The 27,263-nt window shown below is 43.7% G+C and overlaps 1 protein-coding gene across 15 annotated transcripts in view; it reads left to right on the plus strand.

Moving 5' to 3' along the window:
- The window catches only part of GTF2I (general transcription factor IIi), a 104,368-nt gene that overhangs the window by 28,660 nt on the left and 48,445 nt on the right, over nucleotides 1–27,263 (plus strand). For 9 of the 15 annotated variants that reach the window (XM_060173509.1, XM_060173508.1, XM_060173510.1 and 6 more), the window contains 6 exons: nucleotides 9,830–10,013; nucleotides 10,544–10,572; nucleotides 13,250–13,304; nucleotides 13,819–13,862; nucleotides 16,868–16,945; nucleotides 25,371–25,430. In XM_060173509.1, the coding sequence (XP_060029492.1) occupies nucleotides 9,830–10,013; nucleotides 10,544–10,572; nucleotides 13,250–13,304; nucleotides 13,819–13,862; nucleotides 16,868–16,945; nucleotides 25,371–25,430 (450 nt within the window). Of the gene's footprint in view, nucleotides 1–9,829; nucleotides 10,014–10,543; nucleotides 10,573–13,249; nucleotides 13,305–13,818; nucleotides 13,863–16,867; nucleotides 16,946–25,370; nucleotides 25,555–27,263 lie in introns of those variants that run through there. The other 6 variants (XM_060173515.1, XM_060173519.1, XM_060173520.1 and 3 more) reach the window with 3 other exon arrangements.

Consider the following 27,263-nt stretch of genomic DNA (forward strand, 5'->3'; position numbering starts at 1 on the left):
TTGTTGTTGAGTCTGGCAAGCTCTTTATATATATTGCTTATTAAACTCTTATCTGGGGGTCGGGCGGTGGCGCAGTGGGTTAAGCGCATGTGGCGCAAAGCGCAGGGACCGGCGTAAGGATCCCGGTTCGAGCCCCCGGCTCCCCACCTGCAGGAGCGTCGCTTCACAGGCGGTGAAGCAGGTCTGCAGGTGTCTATCTTTCTCTCCCCTTCTCTGTCTTCCCCATCTCTCTCCATTTCTCTCTGTCCTATCCAACAACGAATTGCGTCAACAAGGGCAATAATAATAACCACAACGAAGCTACAACAAGGGCAACAAAAGGGGGAAAAAAATGGCCTCCAGGAGCGGTGGATTCATGGTGCAGGCACCGAGCCCAGCAATAACCCTGGAGGAGGGAAAAAAAAAAAAAAAAAACTCTTATCTGATGTATGGCATTCTGTGAGGGTTCTCTTGGTTCGGGTAGTGGTTTATTTTGCTGTGAAGAAGCTTTTTAATTTGATGTAGTCCCATAGGTTTATACTTGCCTTAGTCTTCCTTGTAATTGGATTCGTTTCATTGAAACTGTCTTTAAAATTTATGCGGAAAAAAGTTCTGCCAATATTTTCCTCTAAGTATCTGATAGTTTCTGGTCTAACATCCAAGTCCTTGATCCACTTGGAATTTACTTTTGTATTTGGTGAAATACAGTGATTCAGTTTCATTCTTCTGCATGTTTCAACCCATTCTTTCCAACACCATTTGTTGAAGAGACTCTGCTTTCCCCATGTAATATTCTGGGCCCCTTTGTCAAAGATTAGATGTCCATACGTGTGGGGCTTCATTTCTGGGCTCTCAATTCTATTCCACTGGTCAGTGTGTCTGTTCATGTTCCAGTATCAAGCAGTTTTGATGACAATGGCCCTATAATACAGTTTGAGATCTGGGAGTGTGATGCCTCCGGTTCTATTCTTTTTTCTCAAGATTGTTTTGGCAATTCTAGGTCTTTTCTGGTTCCAGACAAACATTTGTAGCATTTTTTCTATTCTCCTAAAAAATGTGCTTGGGATCTTGATATGGGGATAGCATTAAATTTGTAGATGGCTCTGGGTAATATATTCATTTTGATGATGTTAATTCTTCCAACCCATGAACATGGAATATCTTTCCACTTCTTTGTGTCTTTTTCAATTTCTTTGAGTAGTGACTCATAATTTTCAGTATACAAGTCTTTCACTTCTTTGGTTAGGTTTACTCCTAGATATTTTGTTGTTTTTGTTGCTATAGAAAAAGGAACTGATTTCTGGATTTCAATTTCTTCTAACTTAGTGTTTGCATAGAGGAATGCCACTGACTTTTGAATGTTAATTTTGTAGCCTGACACCTTACTGTATTGCCTGATGATTTCCAAAAGCTTCTTGCTGGATTCCTTAGGTTTTTCCATGTATACTATCATGTCATCTGCAAATAAGGAGAGTTTGACTTCTTCTCTTCCAATCTGTATGCCTTTAATTCCTTGCTCCTGCCTGATTGCTATGGCAAGAACTTCCAACACTATGTTGAATAGTAATGGTGTTAGTGGGCAGCCCTGTCTAGTACCTGATCTGAGGGGAAATGCTTCCAGTTTTTCACCATTGAGTATGATGTTGGCTGTAGGTTTGCTATATATAGACTCCACTATCTTGAGGAATTTTCCATCTATTCCCATTTTTTGTAGTGTTTTGATCATAAAGGGATGTTGTATTTTGTCAAAGGCTTTCTCTGCATCTATTGATATGACCATGTGGTTTTTGGTCTTGCTTTTGTTGATGTGGTGGATCACATTGATCGATTTACGTATGTTAAACCAACCTTGCATGCCTGGGATAAACCCCACTTGGTCATAATGGACAGTCTTTTTGATATACTGCTGTATCCGGTTGGCTAGAATTTTGTTCAATATTTTTGCATCTTTGTTCATCAGAGATATTGGTCTGTAGTTTTCTTTTTTGGTTGTGTCCCTGTCTGCTTTTGGTATCAGGGTGATGTTGGCTTCATAGAAGCTGGCAGGGAGTATTCCAGTGTCTTCAATCTTCTGGAAGACTTTTAAAAGTAGAGGTATTAGTTCTTCTTTGAAGGTTTTGTAGAATTCATTTGTAAAACCATCTGGTCCAGGACTTTTATTTTTGGGAAGATTTTTGATAACTGTTTCAATTTCATTAGCTGTGATGGGCCTGTTCATGTTATCCACTTCCTCTTTACTTAGTTTTGGAAGTTGGTAGGTATCTAGGAAATCATTCATTTCTTCCAGGTTCTCTAGCTTGGTGGCATATTGTTGTTCATAGAAGGCTCGCATGATATGTTGAATTTCTGCAGTGTCTGTTGTGATATCTCCTCTTTCATTTACTATCCGATTTATTTGGGTCTTCTCCCTTTTTTGTTTTGTGAGTCTGGCTAAAGGTTTGTTTACTCTTTTTGTTTGTTTGTTTTTGTTTACTCTTTCGAAGAACCAACATTTACTTGCGTTGATCTTTTGTATGGTTTTCCTATTCTCAATGTTATTTATTTCTGCCCTAACTTTAGTGATTTCTGTCCTTCTGGTTGCTTTAGGGTTCCTTTGTTGTTCTTCTTCTAGGTCTTTAAGATGTGCAGTCAGGCTGTTTATTTGTGCCTTTTCTTATTTCCTAATGTGTGCTTGTATAGCTATGAACTTCCCTCTTAGGATTGCTTTAGCTGTGTCCCAAATATTTTGATAGCTTGTGTCTTCATTTTCATTGAACTCTTGAAACATTTTGATTTCTTCCTTGATTTCTTCTTAACAACCCAGAAGTTGTTAAGAAGTGTACTGTTGAGCTTCCACATTTTGGCACTGTTACTAATCTTTTGTTGATTGTTAAGTGTTAGTTTAATTCCACTGTGGTCTGAGAAGATGCTTGGGATGATTTCAGTGCTCTTGAATTGGCTGATGCTGTCTTTGTGGCCTAACATATGGTCTATCCTTGAGAATGATCCATGTGGATTTGAGTAAAATGTGTATTCCAGTTTCTTGGGATGAATGACTCTGAAAATGTCCAATAGTTCTAGTTTATCTATCTCTTCATTTAGCTCCCTTATGTCTTTACTGATTTTCTTCCTGGATGATCTGTCAAGTTGAGAGAGTGGGGTGTTGAAGTCCCCTACTATGATTGTGTTACTGTTTATATATTGCTGTAGCTCTTTCAGTAGAAGTTTGATGTATTTAGATGGCTTCTCATTGGGTGCATAGATATTAATAATTGTTAAGTCCTCTTGATTGACTGATCCTCTGAGCATTAAGTAGTGTCCATTCCTATCTTTTTTAATCTTACGTATTTTAAAGTCTATCATGTCAGATATGAGAATAGCTGTTCCTGCCCTTTTTTGTGGGCCATTGGCTTGTATGATAGTTTTCCATCCTTTCACTTTAAGTCTGTGTTTGTCTTGTTGAGTTAGGTGAGTTTCCTGTAGACAACATATTGTTGGGTTGTGTTTTCTGATCCATCTTCCTACTCTGTGTCTTTTAATAGGTGAATTCAGGCCATTGACATTTACTGATATCAAAGATTGAAGATATATATATATATATATATATATATATATATTTTTTTTTTTTTTTTTTTTTTTTTCCTCCAGGGTTATTGCTGGGCTCGGTGCCTGCACCATGAATCCACCGCTCCTGGAGGCCTTTTTTCCCCCTTTTTGTTGCCCTAGTTGTTGCAGCCTCGTTGCGGTTATTATTGCCATTGTTGACGTTGCTTTGTTGTTGGATAGGACAGAGAGAAATGGAGAGAGGAGCGGAAGACAGAGAGAGAGGGGGAGAGAAAGATAGACACCTGCAGACCTGCTTCACCACCCATGATGCGACTCCCCTGTAGGGTGGGGATCCTTACGCCGGTCCCTGCGCTTTGCACCACTTGCGCTTAACCCACTGCGCCACCGCCCGACTCCCAGATTGAAGATATTTTAACGCCATTCTTGTAGAGTTTTAGAGTGTTTTGATATATGTCCTATTTGTGGTGGTCTGGTTGTTTATAGGAGACCTTTCAGAACTTCTTTCAAGGCAGGCTTCGTGATGGTTGCTTCCTTCAACTGTTGCTTGTCTGAGAAGGTTTTGATGCTTCCATCTAGTCTGAATGACAGTCTAGCAGGATATCGTATTCTTGGCTGAAAGCCTTTCTCATTGAGCACTCGATAGATATCTTGCCATTCTCTTCTGGCCTGTAGTGTTTGTATGGAGAAGTCTGCTGCTAATCTTATGGGTTTTCCTTTGTAGGTGACTCTTTGTTTTTCTCTTGCAGCCTTGAGGATCCTTTCTTTATCCTTATTCCTTTCCAATCTAAGTATGACATGTCTTGGTGTCTTTAGGTCTGGGTTAATTCTGTTTGGGACCCTCTGGGCTTCTTGAATCTTTATGTCTTTGGTGTTGTCTAGACTAGAGAAATTTTCAGCTATTATGGCCTGGAGAACGCTTTCTTCCTCCCCTTCTCTTTCTTCCTCTGGTAAACCAATAATGCGTATATTGTTTCTTTTGAAGTCATCCCATAGGACTCTGTTGTTGTTTTCAGCATCTCTTAATCTCTTTTTGAGATCTCTTACTTCTTTTTTAGTTGTCTCTAATTCATCCTCAATCTTGCTAATTCTGTCTTCAGCCTCATAGATTCTATTCTCTCTGCCCTCTACTGCTTTCTGGAGTTCATCTATTTTGTTGCCCTGCTCTGATACTGTTTTAGCTTGTTCAGCTAGTTGCCTTCTTAGCTCAGCGATTTCAGCTTTCAGCTCTCTAATAACCATGAGATAATTAGAATTTTCTTCCATATTCTCATTTGTTGTTCCTGCATTTCTGATTACAATTTTTTCAAATTCTTTACTCACTCCTGTTATTATTTCCTTAGCTAATGTTTGGATGTTGAACTCGTTGTTTTGTGCTTCACCCTCTGGAGGACTGTTAGCTGGACTCTTGTCCTGGTTCGTGTCTCCAATATTTTTTCTTGTTGTTTTAACCATTTTATATATTATGTTATGAGTTCCCTTTATCAGTACTTTTCAAATTATTGATCACTATTGCCTGGAGTGACTTGTGTCTAAGTAATTTAATTAAAGGTTTTACCGTGGTGGAAGTTAACAGTTTTTTCAACCCCTGAGTTGGAGCTCAGTGGTGTAAAAGCCCCTTTTTTTTTTCTTCCCTGTAGGCTATGGGAGCCTGAGGGCTTTTAAACTATCAATAGGCTTCTTAGCTTAATCACTGACTCCTGACCAAGAGATAAAGCAGGGTGTGCAGAGATAATCCAGTGGTTATGCAAAGAGACTTTCACAGCCCCTCAGCTATGCCCGGAGGTATAGGTCTTCTCCTGAGTTTCCTGGTTAGATCTCTGTCCCCTGGTGTCCTTCCCTGTTGCTGCTCCAGATTCTGAGGGTCGTAGCAATGGAGACTCAGAGTTGCACTTGGTGAGTCTCTGGGGAGTCCTTTCCTCCCTTCAGCTGTCCCCTTGTTGTGGAGCAGACTGGAGGTGGTGTCTCCACTGATAAACTGTTGAACTGTTAGCAGTCACTTAATCTCTCCTTAGGCCCCTCTCTCCTCTCTGTCACCAGCCATGCGTGTTTGTACTCACGGGTGATTTACTGGGTTCCTATGGTCATTCTAGTCCTGTCTTGTTTTGGTCCGGGTGGTCTCCTTTGGTATTCCTAGTTGATCCAGGAGAGGAGAGGAGAGGAGAGGAGAGGAGAGGAGAGGAGAGGAGAGGAGAGGAGAGGAGAGGAGAGGAGAGGAGAGGAGAGGAGAGGAGAGGAGAGGAGAGGAGAGGAGAGGAGAGGAGAGGAGAGGAGAGGAGAGGAGAGGAGAGGAGAGGAAGCGATCTGCTGCTCGTAGCTCTGCCTCCGGAAGTCCGTCTCCTATTTATTTTCTTAATTCTATTTTATTTATGGCACAGAGCGAAATGAGAGGGGAGATGAGTGAGAGAGAGAGAGCGCACAAGAGGGACACCTATACACTTGCTTCACTGCTCGTGAAGCGTCCTCCCTGCAGGTGTGGAGCCGAGGGCTCGAACCTTGGTCCCTGTGCATGGTGATAAGCGCGCTTACTGGAGTGAGCCACCACCAGGCCCCCTGTAGTTGACTCTCCAAAGGCCAATTAGTTACATCTCTCAAATGGAAGGAATTCACTTCTGAGTATTGGGTTAGTGTGAAGATGGTCCACACTGGGGTCCAGAAGTAGCCAGCCAGTAGGTCCTGGGTTCAAGACCCCAGCCCTGCTCCTTGGGAACACCATGCCCTAGGCCAGCCTCAGAAATGCTGGGGCAGCCCAGTGGAGCCTCCTTGTGTCTGTCTGTCCTCCTGTATGTGGGGGATGGGTAGGATGGGAGAGTCCTTCCTTTCTAGTTCCAGTTTAAAGGAAGTTGGCAGCAAATGTAGCTGAGAGGATGGTGTTATTATTATTATTATTTTATTTTATTTTTTGCTTTTTCCCTAAAAGGGAAAAAACGCAGCAGAATCAGAAAGGTCTTCAGAGCCCCACAGACACCCCCCCTTCCCACCCTAAATAGTCTTCCACTTCAGACGCCTTCTGCGTCTCTGTTACACAGATCCTCAGAGCTGCTCCTTTTAATGGGGTGGGAGCCTGGAGCTGGGGCCTCAAACTTTTTCTTTTTTTTTTTAACCAGAACACAGCTCTGCTCTGCTTTATGGGGGTATGCTATCCACCACCCCACCCCATGGTGCTTTTTCATTCAGATACGAAGAGGGGCTTCTGGGGAGGGGGGAGAGAAACAGAATGAAAAAACCCCTATCACTAGAGCTTCCTCTGGTACCATTGGTTCTACTCATATGGTACCAGGGCTCAAACCTGAGCCATGCACATGACAAGGTATGCACTCTGCCTGGTGAGGTTTCTGGAAAGTCACCGTTTGTTCATTGAATTAGGTGGTGAAACAGAGCTTTTTTTTTTTAATTACCTTTATTTATTTATTGGATAGAGACAGCCAGAAATTGAGAAGGAAGGGGGTGTTACAGAGACAGAGAGACACCTGCACCCCTGCTTCACCACTCATGATGCTTCTGCAGGTGGGGATCGGGGGCTTTAACCCACATCCTTGCACATTGTAACATGTGTGCTCAACCAGGTGTGCCACCATCAGCCCCCCTCCTCCTTTTTAAAAAATATTTATTTATTTTTCCTTTTGTTGCCCTTGTTTTTCATTGTTGTTGTAGTTATTGTTGTTGTTATTGATGCCATCGTTAGATAGGACAGAGAGAAATGGAGAGAAGAGGGGAAGACAGAGAGGAGGAGAGAAAAGATAAGACACCTGCAGACCTGCTTCACTGCCTGTGAAGCAACTCCCCTGCAGGTGGGGAGCCGGGGTCTTGAACCGGGATTCTTAAGCTGACCCTCACACTTTGAGCCACATGCGCTTAATCACCCCTCCTCCTTTTTTTAAACTTAATACCACAGCACTGCTCAGCTCTGGCTTGTAGTGGTGCAGGGGACTGATCCTAGGACTTTGGAGTCTAAGGCTTGAGAGTCTCTTTGCATATCCATTATGCTGTCTATCCCTGCTGAAGAGCATTTTTTTAAAAAAAATTCTTTTATTATCTTTATTCATTGGATAGAGACAGCCAGAAATTGAGAGGGAAGGGGGAGATGGAGGAGAGAGACAGAGAGATACCTGCAGCCCTGCTTCACCACTCACAAAGCTTTCCCCCTTCAGGTGGGAGCTGAGGGCTCAAACCCAGGTCCTTGTGCACTGTAACGTGTGTGTTCAGCCAGGTGTGCCACCACCCAGTCACCAGCAGAGCACTTTTAAAACCGTGTTCAGGGGGTTGGCAGTAGCGCAGTGGGTTAAGCTCACGTGGTGCAAAGTGCAAGGACCGGCTTAAGGATCCCGGTTTGAGCTCCCGGCTCCTTACCTGCAGGGGGGTCTCTTCACAGGCGGTGAAGCAGGTCTGCAGGTGTCTTTCTCTTCCCCTTCTCTATCTTCCCTTCCTCTCTCGATTTCTCTCTGTCCTATCCAACAACAACGACAGCAGTAACAACAATAACAACAAAATAAACAACAAGGGCAACAAAAGGGAAAAAAATGGCCTCTAGGAGGAGTGGATTTGTAGTGCAGGCACCGAGCCCCAGCAATAACCCCCAAGGCAAAAATAAAGAAATAAATAGATAGATAAATAAATAAATGAAGACCGTGTTCAAAGGACGAGAATTTCCTGATTACAATACGAGGTTGTGGGTGAAATTTCGTTCTGAGGAGAGGGTTACTGACCAGGCACAACACAGAGTCCCCTCTTCCTGTGGATCTGCCTCAAGACCTGCAGAGCATGTCCAAGACCACAGGTAGTCACAAATTCTCCTTTACCTTTGACATATTAATTGTATAACCGAGGCCAGGCAAGGCACCACCAACAGCCGATAAAGTAGAGCCGTCGTGGCAATGTCCAGGAATACTGGCCCACATACAGTGTCACAGGTTGTCTGATTGTGTGTGATGTTTTCAGGCCAAAGCCTACTTGAATCCTTGGGAAAAGGAACTATTACCCACTTTGTGAATGTCAGGTCTATTTATCTTAAGACATTTGGGTCTATTTATCTAAGACATTTGCAATGCAAATATTAGCCCAAAATGGCTGGGGATTTGACTGTAGCAGCTAAATTTGTTAAGCTTCCATGTTCCCAGGCTTAAATTTTACATGAAAATCCTGAGTCATACCAGAATGGGACCATCACATGAAATAGAGTAGGCTCCCCCCTGCCCCTCCAGTCCTGCTCTGCTCTGGCTTATGGTGGTGCAGGAAATAGAACTTGGGGCTTTGGATCCTCAAGCATGAGAGTCTCTTTGCATAATCACTATGCTATATACCCTCAATAGACTTTTTTAAAAATAAATATTTCCATGTATTTTTCATTTTGGTTGACTAGAGCAGTTTTAGGTTTAGAACTTCACCTAACATGGGAATAGAGCCCTGTAATATTTCAAAGATTTGAAAGTGGTGTTTGCCTCACAAAAGCATACAGATTACACTAAGCCAAGTTACACTAGTGGTGGTTCAGTCTTTCAACCTTGCTACTCAGTGATGCCATTATATTTATTTATTTTAGAGGGAAAAGAAACACTTTACTAGGTTTTAGAAATTTCCTGTATTATCTTTATTTACTGGATGGAACCAGAAATCGAGGTAAGGGGGAGATAGAGAGGCAGAGAGACACCCGCAGCCCTGCTTCACCAATTGCAAAGCTTTCCCCCTGCAGGTGGAGGCCGGTTCGAGAACCTCTGTCCTTGTGCATTGTAATATATGCGCTCAACCAAGTGCACTGCTACCCAGACCAAGAAGTACTTTTATTTTATTTTATTTATTGTGTTGAGACAGAAATCGAGAGGGAAAGGCAGAGGAAGAGAGAGGCACCTGCAGTCCTGCTTCACTACTGGTGAAGCTTTCCCCCTGTAGGTGGGGTCCAGAGGTTTGAAGAAGAAACACTTAACTAGTTACAAATAATGTTCCAGGAGGTGGCACGGTATATAAATAATAAAACGTGGGATTCTCAACCATGAAGACCCAAGTTCAATCCCCGGCAGCACATGTACAGAGTGATATCTGGTTCTTTTTCTCTCTTTCTAGTGAATGAATAAATAAATAAATCATTTTTTAAAAAGTTAAGAAAAAAACACACAGATCTCATTCTTGCCAAGAAAAGGACACATCCCTCCCCACAACCCTACCTCGCTTTCTTCCTCAGTGCCTGAGTGCGCAGTGACGCCACTCCCGCCAGTGACGTGGTTGTAACGCCATTTCTCCTCTCCTCTCCTCTCTTCACCCCTGCCCCTCGTCCCTCGCCCCTCGCCCCCCGCCCCCCGTCCCCCGCCCCCAGGGAAGGCACTGGGCAAGTCCACAGTGGTCCCTGTCCCATATGAGAAGATGCTTCGAGACCAGTCAGCCGTGGTGGTGCAGGGCCTTCCAGAAGGAGTCACCTTTAAACACCCGGAGAACTACGACCTGCCCACCCTGAAATGGATCTTGGAGAATAAAGCGGGGATTTCATTCATCATCAAGAGGTGAAGCCCTTTGTCCTTTGCCAGGTGGCAGTTCCTTCATAGAAAGACAAATGTCTGGCGTGTGTTTTACAGTCGACAAGTTTCCTGTTTACTAGTTTGCCAGAGAAGTCATTATTTTTTATTTTTTTTTTATTGTTTTTAACCAGAGCACTGCTCAGCTCTGGCTTTTGATCGTGCAGGGCATTGAACTGGGGACTTTGGAGCCTCAGAATAAGCATCTCTTTGCAGAACCATTATGTTTTCTACCCCTGCCCAAGTCATTAAAAACAGTAAAAATTATTTACTTTAGTGAAAGATAGAGAAGACAAGAGACCAGAGCACTACCCAGCTCTGGTTTAGGGTGGCCCTGGGGATTGAACCCGAGACCTCAGAGACTCGGTCATGAAAGTCTTTAGCAGAACCGTTATGCTTTCTCCCCCAGCCTGTTTTCTCCCCCAGCCTGTCATGTGCTGTTTGGTTTTACCATGTGAGTTGCTTTGTGTATTCACCTACAGTTTTTTCTTTCTTTCTTTCTTACTGTTTTAATGCAGACCATTTCTGGAACCAAAGAAGCACCTGGGTAAGTGATTCTTTTCTTTTTTCTTCCCCCCCACCCCCCAAAAATAACTAGGTAGGTCTCTTAATCTGTTAATGCCAGTTTCAAACATGTTAATGGTTTTCTCTTACTTGGGAGTATGATAAATAGTCATGTGTTGTGTTTATATAAACCACTGGAAAGTTTATTGAGATGAAAAATTAGAGGCTTCAGGGGCCGGAGCAGTATCGCACTGGGTTACGTGCATGTATTACTAAGTGCAGGGACCTGCACAAGGACCCGGGTTCAAGCCCCTGGCTGCCCACTTGCAGGAGTGTCAATTCACAAAGGATGAAGCATGTCTGCAGGCATCTCTCAATCTCTACCCCTATCTCCCCCTCCTCTTTCAGTTTCTCTCTATTCTATCCAATAAAATGGAGAAAATGGCTGCCAGGAGCAGTGGATTCATAGTGCTGGCACTGAGCCCTAGTGATAACTCTGGAGGCAAAGAAAAAAAAAGAAGTTGAGATTTCAAACTTAAAGATTTTATTATTTGATAGGACAGAGAGAAATTGAGACGGAAGGGAAAGATAGAGAGGGAGAAAGAGACACTTGCAGACCTGCTTCACCACTTGTGAAGCTTCCTCATTGCAGGTAGGGAGCATGGACTCAAACCCAGGGGTCTTTGTGCTAGAGAGATTTCAACAGCTCTGTTACTTGCTTTATGATATTCTTTGGTGACAGTGAAGAAGTTCACATACGGGGGGATGGTGGTACATTCATTAGAGCCTACTTGTCACCAAAGCTCAAAAAAACTGGGCTTCAAACTCCTTGTCTCTGAAGGGGAGAAACTTCACGGGTGGTGGAACAGTGCTATGCTGATTTTCCTCCTCTCTCTGTTCCCCCTACTCTATCGAAAAGAAAACTAAGTCTGCCAGTAGTGGTGAAATAGTGCAGGCATAGAGCCTAACTGCAAAAAAAAAAAAAGGCGGTGGGGAGCAAATAGTCAGCTAGTTTGCTGAACTGGCCTCGTCCTCATGGGCCATGGGTGCTTCTTCAAGTTTGCAACTTTTTTTTAAGATATATATTTTTTGATATTTATTTATTTATTTTCCCTTTTGTTGCCCTTTTTGTTTTTTATTGTTGTTATTGATGTTGTTGTTGTTAGGACAGAGAGAAATGGAGAGAGGAGGGGAAGATAGAGAGGGCGAAGGAAAGAGAGACACCTGTGCTTAACCCGTTGCGCTATCGCCCGACTCCCAACTTTTTTTTTTTTATTAATGCAGTTAATGTTTGAGTACGGCTGAAACAACACAGCAGATACAACAGAGTTATGAGGGTGATCTACTCAGTGAGTCAAAGTAGAAAAAAATAAATTCAAACAAGATATCAGCCATGCAGCTTGTGTGGGCACGGCAACCTTAGGGAATGATGGAATGAGAGTGTCAGACCTTCTCAGCCCAGAGAATGGTAGAGTCGCCACTTACTATCCCATTCACGGGTGGAAAGATCACTTTTCCTTCTTTACATTTCTTTTTTCTCTCTCTCTCTTTACTTACTTATTGGATAAAGATAGCCAGAATTTGAGAGGGAAGGGGGTGATAGGAGGGAGAGAGTCACCTGCAACACTGCTTCGCCACTCGTAAAGCTTTCTCCCTGCAGGTGGGGACTCAAACCCGGGTGCCAAAACTTCCATTCCTCCTTCCATTCATTTGTTCATTCATTCATTCATTCATTCATTCATTCATTCATTCATTCATTCATTCACTTTATTTATTTATATTTTTTGCCTCCTGGCTATTGCTGGGGCTCGGTGCTGGCACTGTGAATTCACTAATCCACTGTTCCCCAGTCACCATTTTTTCCATTTATTTTTTAAATTCCTATTGGATAGAGAGAAACTGAGAGGGATGAGATAGAGACAGACATCTGGAGACCTGCTTCACTACTTGTGAAGCTTCCCCTCCTGCAGGTGGGGTGCTGGGGGCTTGTGTGGGTCCTTGTTCTCTACCCCCGGCTCCCAAGATTTTATTGATTTAAAAAAAATTTTTTTTAATTGTCTTTGTTTATTGGATAGAGACAGCCAGAAATTGAAAGGGAAGGGGTTGACAGGGAGAGACAGAGAGACACCTGCAGACCTGCTTCACCACCTGTGAAGCGACTCCCCCTGCAGGTGGGGAACTGGGGGCTCGAACCAGGATCCTTACGCCGGTCCTTGTGCTTCGCATTATGTACACTTAACCCTCTGCGCTACTGCCCGACTCCCACAGGTGTCTGTCTTTCTCTTTCACTCTCTGTCTTTCCCTCCCCACTCAACTTCTCTTTCTCCTATCCAATAAAAAATGGAAAAGGTGGCCTCCAGGAGCAGTGGATTTGTAGTGCAGGCACCAAGCCCCAGCGATAACCCTGGAGGAAAAACAAAAATCATTTAATAGAAATCATTGTCCTCCAAAAATCTGTTGTTCGTTCCAGCGGCTGCAGCACATCTTCCTGTCTATAATGTCTGCCATCTGTCCCAACTATTTCCCTTTCATGAGAGAACGGAGCACACTTTTTTTTTTTTTTACAAACGAAGAAAACACTCATTACGGTGGGCTCCAGTGTGGTGGGAACCCACCCCTACCCCTACTCCCGCCCCAAGTTCAGCCTGTGTTTAGGGGCCACAGAAGTATTAGTCTCGAATTGTTGGAGCGACCTAAATCCCAGTTATTTCTGTGTACAGGTGGCCGTGTGATGGTGACAGACACCGAGAGGTCCATGCTGTCCCCAGGGGGAAGGTAAAGCCTCACGTTTGTGACCATCAGCTGTAGTGCCCCCACCAAGTTCTGGTGTTGCATGATGGGACACCAGGTGGATTTTTAAAACCTAGGCCACGCATCTCCAGCTGCAGAGAGTTCAGGGTTCATTCGCACATTCTGTGAAGATGTAGGTTCTGACTCAGCATTTGTGAATGTAAATTTATTCTTGGGTGAAAACTTAAGTGATTTATCTAATGACTATTTAAAGTGGAATTTGAAAGTCACTTTACCACACTATTATTCAGTTAAACCCTCTCTGCCCTGAAAGGAAGGAAGGAAGGCAAGAAGGAAGGAAGGAAGGAAGGAAGGGAGGGAGGGAGGAAGGGAGGGAGAAAATTGACTGAAATTAAAGTGCTAAATTCAGTTGTCTGGCCAGGCAGTCAGGAACTTAATGTGCATGTGTTGACGTGGGCGCGGTGTTGCAGGCTTAACCTCCTACCTTGAGACTCAGTTTTCCCTTGCCCACCTTCTGCACGACTTCTTCTCCTTTCAGCTGCGGCTCTGTCAAAGTGAAAACTGAACCCACAGAAGAATCAGGTACGTCCTTGGAGAATCCGTTTGCATTTAAGTATGAAAGCCTTTTGGGGCGGGGGGGGGGTATAAGGTCTTATTTGGACTCATTACTAACATCATCCCCATCATCCCCATTTCTGAACACCAAACTATAACGTTGTATGGTAATCCTGGCTGGAAGTTCTTTGCTTGTCTCATTTTTCTAGGTGAAATGTTGATTTTCCCAATCAAATGTGGAATGTCAGTCCTAGAAAGAAACCTCTTCTCCCTTTTCCATCTGTGCGTCTGTTTTCTCATTCCCCACGGAAACCGTGTTGCCTGAGTCATTTTTGGTACTATAGACCTTCTTTTTCATCGGCAGGCTCACACGATCCTTTCCTTTCATCTTTTTTTTTTTTTGAGATTGCATTGCTGAGATGTGACCTACACGCCACAGAACTCTCCCCCGCCCCCGCCCCCCCCTCCCCCCGAGCATGAGGCTCAAGGACGGTGAGGAAGCAGGCAGGCCCTCTCTCCATCCTATAGTTAGTTGTCCATTTTCTTGAGCCTATAGGGAAGCCAGTGCCCTCGGGTGTGGGCAGTTCCCAACGCACTGCCCCGCTCTCTCGACACGTTGACTCTGGTTTCCTTACACTGATGGAGTCACACATCATTTAGGACTCCCCACTTGCTTGTGTCCTGTGACACAAAAAAAGCAGCCAAGGTGCTTTTTGATGTGGTCACACCACCACTGTTCGTTGTGGGCATCCATGCGTGAGGGTCCTCGTTTTTCCCCCCTTGGCATACACTCACTCAGCTGTCGCTGTGGAGCCAGGATCCATCAGGGAAAACACCAGTGCCTTTGATTCCCTTCCTCACACCTGGTCCACTCAGAAGTCATAACACCATCTGGGTGGTGCGGACAGGCTAGGCCCTCCTGCAGGGATCTCGCTGGCGCTCCCCATGCCATTATCACTGAAGCCTAGCGCAGCCCCGCCCAGCCGTGCTTTCACTCATGAGCCCTCTGCGTGTCCCAGTCACTACAGTCGTGAGGTGCTAAGGGGCTGGAAGACGAAGGTTGGTCATTCTCTTTTCCAGGTGACTTGGTTAACTGTCTTCACAAGTGGTGAAGCAGTCCTGCCGGTGTTTATTTTCTCTCTATCTTCCCTTCTCCTCACAATTTCTCTCTGTCCTGCCAAATAGAAGAAATGAAAGAAGAAAGAAGTGTTGGGGTGGTCGGGCGGTAGCACAGCGGGTTAAGTGCAGGTGGCGCAAAGCGATAGAGTGTTGGATTCATGGTGCTGGCGCCCAAGCCACAGCTATAACCTGTGAGCAGAGAAGAAACAAAACAAGGAAAATACTTATATGAGCAATATTTTGGCTACTTTCTCTTTTTTTAATTATTAGTGACTTAATATTGGTTTATCAGATTACAAGATAACGAGTACAATTCCACATCGTTCCCACCACCAGAGTTCTGTGTCCCCATTCCCTCCATTGGAAACTGCGGTGGTTTTCCCAAGGTCACAGATATGGATTGACTATTATTTCTATAACTGTTTTTGTCTGTCTGTATTTTTGCCCATTTTTTCCCTGTGCTCCTGCCTTCTCTTCCTGTAAGTTTTTATTTATTTATTTGTTCCCTTTTGTTGCCCTTGTTGTCTTTTATTGTTGTAGTTATTATTATTGTTACTAATGTCGTCATTGTTGGATAGGACAGAGAGATGGAGAGAGGAGGGGAAGACAGAGAGTGAGAGAGAAAGACACCTGCAGACCTGCTTCATTGCCCCTGCAGGTGGGGAGCTGGGGGCTCGAACCAGGATCCTTATGCTGGTCCTTGCGCTTTGCAGCCATATGCACTTAATCTGCTGCGCTAGCGCCAGACTCCTCTTCCTTTCTAAGTCACACTTAAGCCAATTACTACTTCCTAGTGTCCTTCCTTTTTTCCTCTTCTCTCTCTGGGTCCTGATAGAGTTGGAGTTCAGAGCCATCTAGTCATCTTCCCCTAACATTTCTGCCCCTCTGAGAGTGTGAACCAAAATTATTTTGAGGGTACAGAAGGTGGGAGTTTTGGCTTCAGTAATTGTTTCTTCCACTGGACATGGACGTGGGCGTTGGCAGGTTGATTCATACCCTTAGCTTGTTTCTGTCTTTACCTTGTGGAGTAGGACTCTGGGGAGGTGAGGTTATGGGACACTTTGGTGAGGTCATCTGCCCAGGGAAGTTGGGATGGAATTATAGTAGCACCTGCAACTTGTAAGATATGATGAAGGAGGGGTGGCTGGGTGGTAGCACAGCGGGTTAAGCGCACATGGCACAAAGCACAAGGGCTGGTGTAAGGATCCCTTCAATCCCCCAGCTCCCCACCTGCAGGGGAGTCGCTTCACAGATGGTGAAGCAGGTCTGCAGGTGTCTATCTTTCTCTCCCCCTCTCTGTCTTCCCCTCCTCTCTCCATTTCTTGCTGTCTTAACAATAACAGCTATGACAACAATAACAATAACAACTATAACAAAGGCAACAAAATGGGAAAAATGGCCTCCAGGAGCAGTGGATTCATAGTGCAGACACCTAGCCTCAGTGACAACCCTGGAGGCAAAAAAAAAAAAAAAAAAAAAAAGCAGCAGGGACCAGAAGGTAGGAAAAGAGCAGGTGAGAATAGGGATTTTAAGGTGGTAAGAAGTTGGGAAATCTGTTTTAGTTCTGTTCCTTGAGGCCCATGACTTTAGTAATTTTTGCTTGCACTTGATAGTTAACATGGAGGTGGGCTAAGAATATTGTTTGAAAAGATGTAGTCAGAGTTGAGAATAGGGCTAAAAAGCTGGATTAGGACAGAGAGTAGTTCCCACAGTTGAAGAGACTAAATACAGTGAACTGTTTACCATACATTGAGCATCAGAACATATCTGCTGTCTTAGATGCGCCACCACCAGGTCCCTCAAAATCTTGAAAATACATGTGCTCTGCTCTGCAGTGCCAGGTGGGTGGAGGACTTGCACCTTACAACTGCCTGCCTTGAAGTGTGGAGTTCAAGAATCTTTCCATTTTCCAGGCATTTCCCTGGAAATGGCCGCTGTGACAGTGAAAGAAGAATCAGAAGACCCTGATTATTATCAGCACAATGTGCAAGGTAACACTGTTTAATGCTAGTTTCCTTTCCCTGTGTATTTGGTAATTACCATTAAGATTGATCAGCTCGGGGGTAGCACAGTCAGCCAAGCGCCCGTGGTGCAAAGCACAAGGACCGGCGTAAGGATCCCACTTTGATACTCTGGCTCCCCACCTGCAGGGGAGTCGCTTCACAGGCAATGAAGCAGGTCTGCAGGTGTCTGTCTTTCTCTCCCCCTCTCTGTCTTCCCCTCCTCTCTCAATTTCTCTCTGTCCTATCCAACAATGACAATAGCGATAACAACGATAATAATAAGAAGGGCAAACAAAAGAAAAAAATAGCCTCCAGGAGCAGTGGATTTGTGGTGCTGGCACTAAGCGCCAGCAGTAACCCTGGAGGGAAACAAACAAAAAAAAGATCAATCAGCTCTTGCTATTCCTTTAGTGATAGTTGACTGATTACTCCTCAGCTGGCTTGTCTACTTACATTATAACAGTGGGATCGAATAGATCTGTCACATGGAGATGAGGATAAAGAACCTCCATCATCCTTAACAGACAAGCCTTATTTGCAAGGTTTGAGAGGTTTTCTGGCCCTTTAATAGCCAATTTGTACACCCAAACTTAACTCAAAAGCATATCGTCTTAGTCTATAAAAGGTAAGACATTTCGTGTCTTCAGTCATCACCATTTCACTCTGTATCTTTCACGTGACAGGTAGTTTCAAACTCAGCTTAGAGCTTCACGGTGGTGCTTGCTTTTAATCTCTAATGACTTCCAGTGGAGGACACTGGTTTGTAGGAAGTTTATTTTTTTATAGACGGATCAAGTTACCCAGTACCTATAAATTATAAAACCCGACCGGCTTTGCTTTTACATTTGTACCCATAAACCCATCTTCTCTTCAACCGAGGTAATGGAATGGCAATAAATATCTCACAGGGTGTTTGTTTTGTTTTGTTTCCCCTGCCATTTTAGATCATGCACGTTTTTACAACATTTATGTAAATGACACCAGCATAAAGTATTGACTGAGATGGAGTGTTGTCATTTCTTTTTCTTTACTCATACTTTTTTTTTTTTGTAAAATTCATCCTCAGTTTTGAGTTTATCTACGGCTGTCTTTTCCATTTTACTGCTGAAGTTTACTTCCATGTACTGCCTGTTGTCCAGTTGTGTTTTTTTTTTTTTTTTTTTTTAAACTCTTTTGTCTGTTGATAGACATTACCAGTTTGGAGCTATTACAGCGGGAGCTACTGTGAACATTTGTGTACATATTTGTATATAGATAGGTCTTCATGTCTCTTGGGTCGATTCCTAGAAATGGACTAGCAGGGATCCATGGTAGGTATTGAACTTGGGAAGAAACTGCTTTCTGTGGTGCTCGTTCAAGTCAGCTTACTTTAGTTCTAGGTGGCCCACTGCCTTGCCCACAGGTGTGGGGCCAGTGACATTCTTTTGTTTAGCTGCTCTGGTGATGCCTACTTTTGGTTTTAACTTGCATTTGCCTAATGGATGTATTTCATTTCAAAAGATTAGACTATTTCAGTTGTTGCCTCATAAAAGTGTTGTGAATGCATCTGTCCTGCTGCTTTGTAACCACGGCGACAGCCCTTATAAAAATAGATTCAACCTGCTCATAGTGAATTTCATAATTCTTATTGATCAGGTTTGAACATTTTGTCACTTAACGTATGTTATCAGAAATTCCCTGGCTAACAGATGGAGAATTCAGAGGTTTTCTAGTTTAAAAAGTTAAGGCTTGGGGAGATATTTAAGCTTGATAGCAGTTGTTAGGAGCTTACTATTACTTGTGCATAGAGTAAGTTTTCTTTTTTTAAAATGTTATCAGTGACTTAATATTGATTTACAACACAGTGTAACTCCTACCACTTAATAAGATATTCATTTAGAGCCATCCAGGCAGTGTCTCCATGGGTGAACTTACAGGAGCACTGCTCAGCTCTGACTTATGGTGGTATGGGGGACCGAACCTGACACTCTGATTTTGATCCCTGGTACCACATAAATGGACAAAGAGAAATAAACTTATCATCAGTGACCAACCAGTGCTTGGTGTTTTTCTCATTGATAAAATTATTTTTTGACATTGTTAAATCAAAATTAATAAATACGGAATCTGACATTATCTTTGGAATATACGTCGTTAGCAGTCGTCCCCCCCCCCCCCCCCCAACCAGAGGCCTTCTCAGCTCTGGCTGATGATAGAGCAGGGGATTGAACCTGGGATTTTGGAGCCTCAGGCATGAGATTCTCTTTGCATAACCATTAATCTCTCTCCCCCTGCCCTCATTGCTGTTATTCTCAACCATGGTTATAGAAGCTTTTTTGGGCCCCTGTTTAAGATTGAATTCTTCAGGGTGATGCCCGAGTAGTGAGTTAGATTTCAGATTTGCTAAAACTGCCTGAGGTGATGTCTTCAGTCAGCTGAGGAAGACGGGAGTTACTTTTTTTAGTTGGCAAGTTGTCCATGTGGTTTGCATATTCTTCTTCTTCTTTTTCTTCTTTTTTTTTTGCCTCCAGGGTTATTGCTGGGGTTCAGAGCCTGCACTACGAATCCACTGCTCCTGGAGGCTCTTTTTTCCCTTTTGTTGCCTTTGTTGTTTATCATTATTGTTATTATTGTTGTTACTGCTGTCATTGTTGTTTGATAGGGAAGAGAGAAATGGAGAGAGTAAGGGAAGACGGAGAGAGAAAGATAGACACCTGCAGACCTGCTTCATTTCCTGTGAAGCGACCCCTTGCATGTGGGGAGCCGGGGACTTGAACCGGGATCCTTACGCTGGTCCTGTTTTCCCTTTTGTTGTCCTTGTTGTTTTATCATTGTGATTATTGGTGTTAATTGATGTCCCTGTTGTGGGATAGGACAGAGAGAAATGGAGAGAGGAGGGAAGACAGAGGGGGAGAGAAAGATAGACACCTGCAGACCTGCTTCACTGCTTGTTAGGCAACCCCTCTGCAGGTGGGGAGCCGGGATCTTGAACCAGGATCCTTACACTAGTACTTGTGCTTTGCGCCTTGTGCACTTAGCCCTCTGCGCTACCGCCTGACCCCCCCCTTTTTAAAATTAAATTAAATTTTCTTTTAAGAAAGGAGACATTAACAAAATCATAGGATGGGGGGGGGGGAGGTACAACTCCACACAATTCCCGCCACCCAACCCTTTTTTAGTAATATTGCCACCAGGGCTGTTTCTGGTGCTTGGTGCTTGCATTATGAATAAGCCACTCCTGGTGGCCATTTTTTCCTTTTTTTTTTTCCCCTATTTTTTTATTTGATGGGGTAGAGAGAGATTGAGAAGGGTAGTTAGATAGAGAGGGAATGAGAAAGATAGACACCTGCAGACCTGTTTCACTGCTCCTGAAGTGTCCCTCCTGCAGGTAGGGAGTGGAGACTCAAACCTGGGTCCTTCACCTTGGCAAGATGTTCACTTAATGGGGTGTGCCACTACCTGGTCCCCAGGAAAGTCTTTTTGTGTAACCATTATGCCGTCTCCCCTGCTTTTAAATATTTTTTTATAATTCTTCATTAAGTTCATGTTTGAGGCCAAGGTTTTTTTTCATAATCTAAAATAAAGTTTATGTTTCCATGTGGGTATCAGATTTTCAGCATCATTCTTTTTTTTTTTTTTTTCAGCATCATTCTTATAGAACTGGGCAGACAACCTCACCAATGTGCCCTAGGCCCCACCTCCCCAGAGCCAAACCCCACTAGGGAAAGATAGAAACAGGCTGAGAGGGGTGGAGGGTAGGTAGCATAATGGTTATGCAAACAGACACTCATCCCTGAGGCTCCAAAGTCCCAGGTTCAATTCCTCACACCACCATAAGCCAGAATCGAGCAGTGCTCTGGTAAAAAAAAAAAAAAAAAAAAAAAAAAAATTAAATAAAAAAATAAATAGAACTTCACAAAAAGAAACAGCCTGGAAGTGTGGACCTACCCACCAATACCCATGTTCAGCATAGAAGCAGTTACAGAAGCCAGACCTCCCACCTTCTGCACCCCACAATGATCTTGGGTCCATACTCCCAGAGGAATAAAGAATAGGAAAGCTTCCAGTGGAGGGGTGTGTGTAGGGGGGATGCAGAATTGTGTGGAATTGTACCCTTCTTATCCTACAGTCTTGTTGATCATTGTTAAATCACTAATAAAATAAAAAAAATTTTAAATGTCACTTACTCTAGTAAGGTTTTGGTATAAAATCTTTAGGGTTTTCTCAGTAGACATCCCAGTGAACAGAGAGAGAGTGTTATTCCTTCCGTGTGTGTGTGTGTGTGTGTGTGTGTGTGTGTGTGTGTGTGTGTGTGTGTGTGAAGAGTTTATATGGAACTGGCCGCTGAGTTTTCTGTTTCTGTCTCTATGGAAACAAGTGTATTGTCCCTTCCAGTGGTGATTAACATTAACCACCTCCAACTTGGTTACCATGTGCTGTTCATTTTATGTTATTGTTATTAAGAGGTCTTTGCCTTTTTATATGTAGATTGGAACTGGGATGCAATATGTCCTGGAAATTTTATTTATAGTATCATCATAACGGGGTGGAGGGTACATAGCATAATGGTTATGCAAACAGACTCTCATGCCTGAGGCTCCCAAGTCCCAGGTTCAGTCCCCTGCACCACCATAAGCCAGAGCTGAACAGTAAATTTTTTAGTGAAGCCACCCGGTCAGGTTTCTCTAATAAAACGTGGTTTCCTTTTCAACTAGTCTTCAGTGTTGTTTCACAGTTGTAGGGCTATTTATGTTATATTTTCCTTTTTTTTTTTTTTTAATTTCCTTATAGAGGAGTGAATGGTTTACAGTCGACAGTAAAATACAAAAGTTTGTACATGTGTAACATCTCCATTTTCTTTTTTTATATTTTCCCTTTTGTTACCCTTTTTGGTGTTGTTGTAGTTATTGTTGTTATTGATATCGTCATTGTTAGGACAGAGAGACGGAGAGGTGGGGAAGACAGAGATGAGGGAGAAAAATATAGACACCTGCAGACCTGCTTCACCACCTGTGAGGCGACCTCTCTGCAAGTAGGGAGCTGGGGCTCCAACCAGGATCCTTAAACACGTCCTTGCACTTCGTTCCACGTGTACCCAACTCCCATCTACCAGTTTTCCACATAACAATCTACCCCTATGTTGAGGTAAATAGCATAATGGTTATACAAACAGACTCTCATGCCTGAGACTCAAAAGTCCTACGTTCAGTTCCTTACACCATCATAAACCAGAGCTGAGCAGTGCTCTGATTGAAAAAAAAGGGAGCCGGGCTGTTGCACAGTAGGTTAAGCGCACATGGCACGAAACGCAAGGACCGGCTTAAGGATGCAGATTTGAGCCCCAGGCTCTGCACTTGCAGGGGGTTTCCTTCACAGGTGGTGAAACAGGTCTGTAGGTGTCTTTCTCTCCCCCTCACTGCCTTCCCCTCCTCTCTCCATTTTTCTCTGTTCTGTCCGGCAATAACAACAATGACAATAAACAGCAAGGGCAACAAAAAGGAAAAAATAATAAATAAATTTTAAAAAGGGGGGTTGGGTGGTAGCTCAGTGGGTCAATCGCATGTGGCAAGAGTCGCAAGGGCCGAAGTAACGATCCTGGTTTGAGCCCCTGGCTCCCCACCTGCAGGGGAGTCGCTTCACACACAGTGAAGCAGGTCTGCAGGTGTCTATCTTTCTCCCCTCCCCTCTTCCCCATCTCTCTCCATTTTCTCTCTGCTTTATTCAACTATAACAGTAATAATAACTACAGCAACAATAAAAACAATAAGGACAATGAAAAGGAGAAAAAAAAAAGCAAATTAAAAAGAAAAAAGAAAAATATTCAATCCCTACTAGGTCCTCTTGTCATCATCATGTTCCAGGACCTGAACCCTACCCCCACCCCAGAGTCTTGGAATTTGGTGCAAAATTATATATTACTTTCTTACTGCTTTGGCCATTGATGCTCTCCCCACTTTGAAGTGATAGACAAAAGGTGAAGCCTAGACCTAGGTCCCTTGGCCCTTGGCTTTGTGCAGTCCAGAAAACTCTTCCCTTAGGAGCTAGTAGGCAGTTGCCTGTAGGCATCTCGACCTCACGCCACCTTCTCTAGAGTCGTAGCCTTGTCCTAGAACTTTGGTATCATCTGCCCACCGGAAGGAACCCACCCCCCCACCCTTGCTTCTGTGCACAACTTGCCTTTGCCCTGTGTCACCTTGCCAGCCTCAGAGAGTACATAAACCCTGCTTGCAGAGGAAGCTGACATTTCAGGTCCTCTCATAGGGCAGAAGAGATAGCATAATGGTTATGCAAACAGACTCTCATGTCTGAGGCTCCAAGGTCCTAGGTTCAGTTCTCGGCCCCATTAGTAGCCAGAGCTGAGCAAAGCCTCTTGTACAGAAACAAAAATTTCCTCCATGTTTGCGAGGCTTAGAGGTGATGGCCTTTTATTTCAGAATTTGTCATTTCTGCTTTTTCCACTGGCCTAGCTCAGGGCTTCCTACATTCTTCGAATCCCAGTATTTTGATGATACACTTAATCCATTTTCATGGATCTCTAGTGATAAGTAAGCACTATGGGCTGTCTGGTGCCCCCATGGCCTTCAGCATGTAACAACAGACTGTGACAGTCAGAAATGTTTCCTAAGCCCTCTGCCCTCGCCATGGATGAGCTCTAGAGCTCTCTGAAGTTTTTTTCTGGTTTAATTTACTTTTCTTCCCCTCTCAAAGATATATGTGCGCTTTGTGCCACAAAAAATGTAGTTGGAAGTCGGGCGTTAGTGCAGCGGGTTAAGTGCAGGTGGCGCAAAGCGCAAGGACTGGCAGAATGATCTCAGTTTGAGCCCCCGGCTCCCCACCTGCAGGGGAGTAGCTTCACAGGCAGTGAAGCAGGTCTGCAGGTGTCTATCTTTCTCTCCCCCTCTCTGTCTTCCCCTCCTCTCTCCATTTCTCTCTGTCCTATCTAACAATGACGACATCAATAACCACAACAACAATAAAAAACCAGGGCAACAAAAGGGAAAATAAATTTAAAAAATAAATGTAATGTCAATGGCCTGGGCAGTGGTGCACCAGATTAAGTGTATGTAGTACAAAGCACAAGGACCCATGAAAGGATCAAGGTTCGAGCCCCCGGCTCCCCACCTGCAGCAGGGTCACTTCAGGGGTGGTGAAGCAGGCCTTTAGGTATCTGTTTTTCTCTCTCTCTATTTATCTTCCCCTTTGCTCTCAATTTCTCTCTGTCCAATCCAATAACATGAAAAAAAAAAAAAAGAAAATCACCACAGCTTTCTTTTTCTTTGGTTTAAGTTTTGGATAGGACAGAAAAACTGAGAGGGGAGGGGAAGATAGAAAGATAGAGACCTGCACACCTGCTTCACTGCTTGTGAAGCAACACTCCCCACCCCCACCCCACCCATAGGTGGGGAGCTGACAGGTGGGGAGCCGGGGACTCAAACTGGGATCTTTGCACAGGTCCTTGTGCTTCATACTATGTGCACTTAACCTGGTGCGCTACTGCCTGCCCCTCATCCCCCCAACCTTTCCTCTTACACATTCACTGAGCTACTTCCCGCAAACTTTAGTCTGTGTGTGTTTTCAGACATTTCCCCAGCTTCTCCTTTGTCCTGTGACTTACGTCAGAGCGTGTAGTTTGAGCTTCTCTATGCATGTTGCTAAGGCTTTTTTTTTGCCAGTTTCATTCCACTCTGCTCGGAACTTTGTGAGGGCTGCCTGATGGAGTGGTTCAGATCTTCTGTGTCCTTTGCTCACTTTTGACTTGGATCATTTGCTTCTTTGTTGCTGAGAGTTTGGTGAGCTCTTTATATACTTTTGGTTATTAGCCTCTTGTCTGATGTCTGGTGTGTAAAGAGCTCGCATTTTGTAAGGGGTCTCTTTGTTTGGGTATAGGGATTTCTTTTGCTGTGCAAAAGCTTTTTTAAAATTTGTTGTAGTCCCATTGGTTTATTTTTGCTTTAGTTTTCTTTGCAATTGGATTTGTATCGCTGAAGATGCCTTTCAAATTGAGGCAGAAAAGAGTCCTGTCAAGACTTTCCTCTGGTTTCTGGTCTAACATCCAAGTCCTTGATCCGTTTGTAATTACTTTGGTGTTTCTGTGCAGTAAAACTTGTGGACTTGCTGTGAGAATGAATCTTTCACTGTTTCCAAAAGCTCATATCCACCATTTTAACTATTCCCAGTCAGTCCGTGTCTGGTCATTTTCACCATTTCTTTTGACTTTCTCCATATCTGTCTGAGCTCAATTCCCATTTCCCAGGACCATCCATCCATCAGCACCACTCATTTTTGTTATTATTATTATTTTTAGTAACAGAAGGCTCTTTGACGCCATCCATAGCTACCACCAAAATATGTGTGCTGAAGTGACCCCCAAATCTGATTTTTTTTACTTTGGGGGGGTGCTTACTTTTGAAGTTGTCATGTTTGTATCCCAAAGCAGGCCCTTCTGAAACTGATGACGCGGACGAGAAAGTCCCCCTTTCGAAGTCTTTGCAAGGTACTCGCCCTCACCGCCTGCTCGCCAGCCACGCTGATGCCCCGTCCCTCCATCTTGGACAGAATGTATTTTCCTATTTGTATCTGTATTGTTAATTTTTCTAAATGGCAAAGGAAAAAAAATATATGTATTGGCCTTTTCTTTATTTTTAAACGTCTCAATGAACTGCACAAGCAACCCTTTTTCAAAACCAATTTTCCCTTTTGTGAATCTAGTAATGAATCTCGAAATGGGTACATGACACACTTTCCTATTTAAGGTAAAGTACACATTTATACCTTATCTCAGAATAGCCAGAAGCTAGGTTATTATGTATAGTTAGCAATGTAACTATCAACTATGGATAAGGTTATGCCAATGCTTAGCTCTTAGAAAGAATGTCAAATATCCCTTGCGAGTCCCTCAGACTTTTGCATAGCACATCCTGACTTGATGACCCTACGCTGTTTGTGTGACTTTTGCTTCTATTTGTCGGTTTTTAGTGCAAAGGGTTTTTTTGTTGTTGTTAGTGATAGTTGTGACATAACTGTAATTGCTAGCGATAGTTGTGACATGACTGTAATTGCTCGTTCCAGGGTTTTCAAAAGAGCACAGAAGACAGAGTTGTTGTCCCCAGGAGCTCTGTAATATCACGAAGGGTAGAACGGTCACCGTGATTTTTTTTCTTTTCTTTGTTTTTAATTTTTTTTATCTTTATTTATTTGCTGGATAGAGACAGTCAGAAATTGAGAGGGAAGGGGGTGATAGAGAGGGAGAGAGACAGACACCTGCAGCACTGCTTCATCATTTGTGAAGTTTTCCCCCTGCAGGTGGGGGCCAGGGGCTCGAAAGCTGGGTCCTTGTGCACTATAACATGTGCCCTCAACCAGGTGCACCACCACCTGGCCCCCTCTGTGATTTTCTTTACTCTTTCTTTTCTTCCTAATCTGAACCCCCCTCAGCCTTACACCTTGACCCTTTGGAGAAAGGCAGTCGCAGCTCGAAAGGCGAGAGAAGGAGGGACGGACTGTGTGGTCAAGGAAGCCGTTCTAAAAAGTTCATTGACAGTATCTCGTGGCTGTAGCTTTATAGATTTATTTCCCTATCCTCTTGAGTGCAGGTGAGTTTTTGTAATGTGAATTAAGTGGAACAGAATCCCAAGACAATCCCAGCTCAGAAAGCTAGTCTGGAAAACGGAAGTCTTTTTTATTTCTTTATTTAATTTAATTTAATGGGAGCACTGTTCAGTTCTGGCTGATGGCGGTGTGTGTGTGTGGGGGGATTGAATCTGGGACTTTGGAGCTCAGGCATAGGAATCTCTTTGCCTAATCATTATGTTGTTTACCCCCTGCCCAGCGGAAGTCTTTGAAAATTCCTGAAGCCAGGAAAATGTTCTCTAAAAACAGATCAAATTTATTTCAAACCATTGCCTGCAGAGGTTGTATCTCTAGCATCCAGTTGGGATCTGGTTGTCAGTGGATGGCAGTTTCTTTCTTAGTTATTGTCAACTTTTTCCTGTTAGTGACTCAGACACCGAATGACAGGTGACTCCAGAATGTCCTGGCTGCTACTTTTCTATTTTTGAGTAAGAATTTTTAACTCTTCAGTTTCTTTTAAGTACAGTTCTGATCTACGGGGACTGAGTTTCTGTGGCTTCTGCCACAGAGCAGTGGACAGCAGCAGGAAGCACGGGACGGCGGTGGGCTGACTTGTTTTTGGAACCTTAATGGCGTCTATGTACAAGGAGAGCTTTGGCTGGGATTAGCGTGTGTGCCTCTGTGTGTGTCACCAGCAGCTGAGCTGGTGCTTGCAGGCCATCAGACCCTACCACTTCTCAGGTTGTTGTAGTTATAG

This window comes from Erinaceus europaeus, chromosome 15 (assembly GCF_950295315.1).
Source record: "Erinaceus europaeus chromosome 15, mEriEur2.1, whole genome shotgun sequence".
NCBI lineage: Eukaryota > Metazoa > Chordata > Mammalia > Eulipotyphla > Erinaceidae > Erinaceus > Erinaceus europaeus.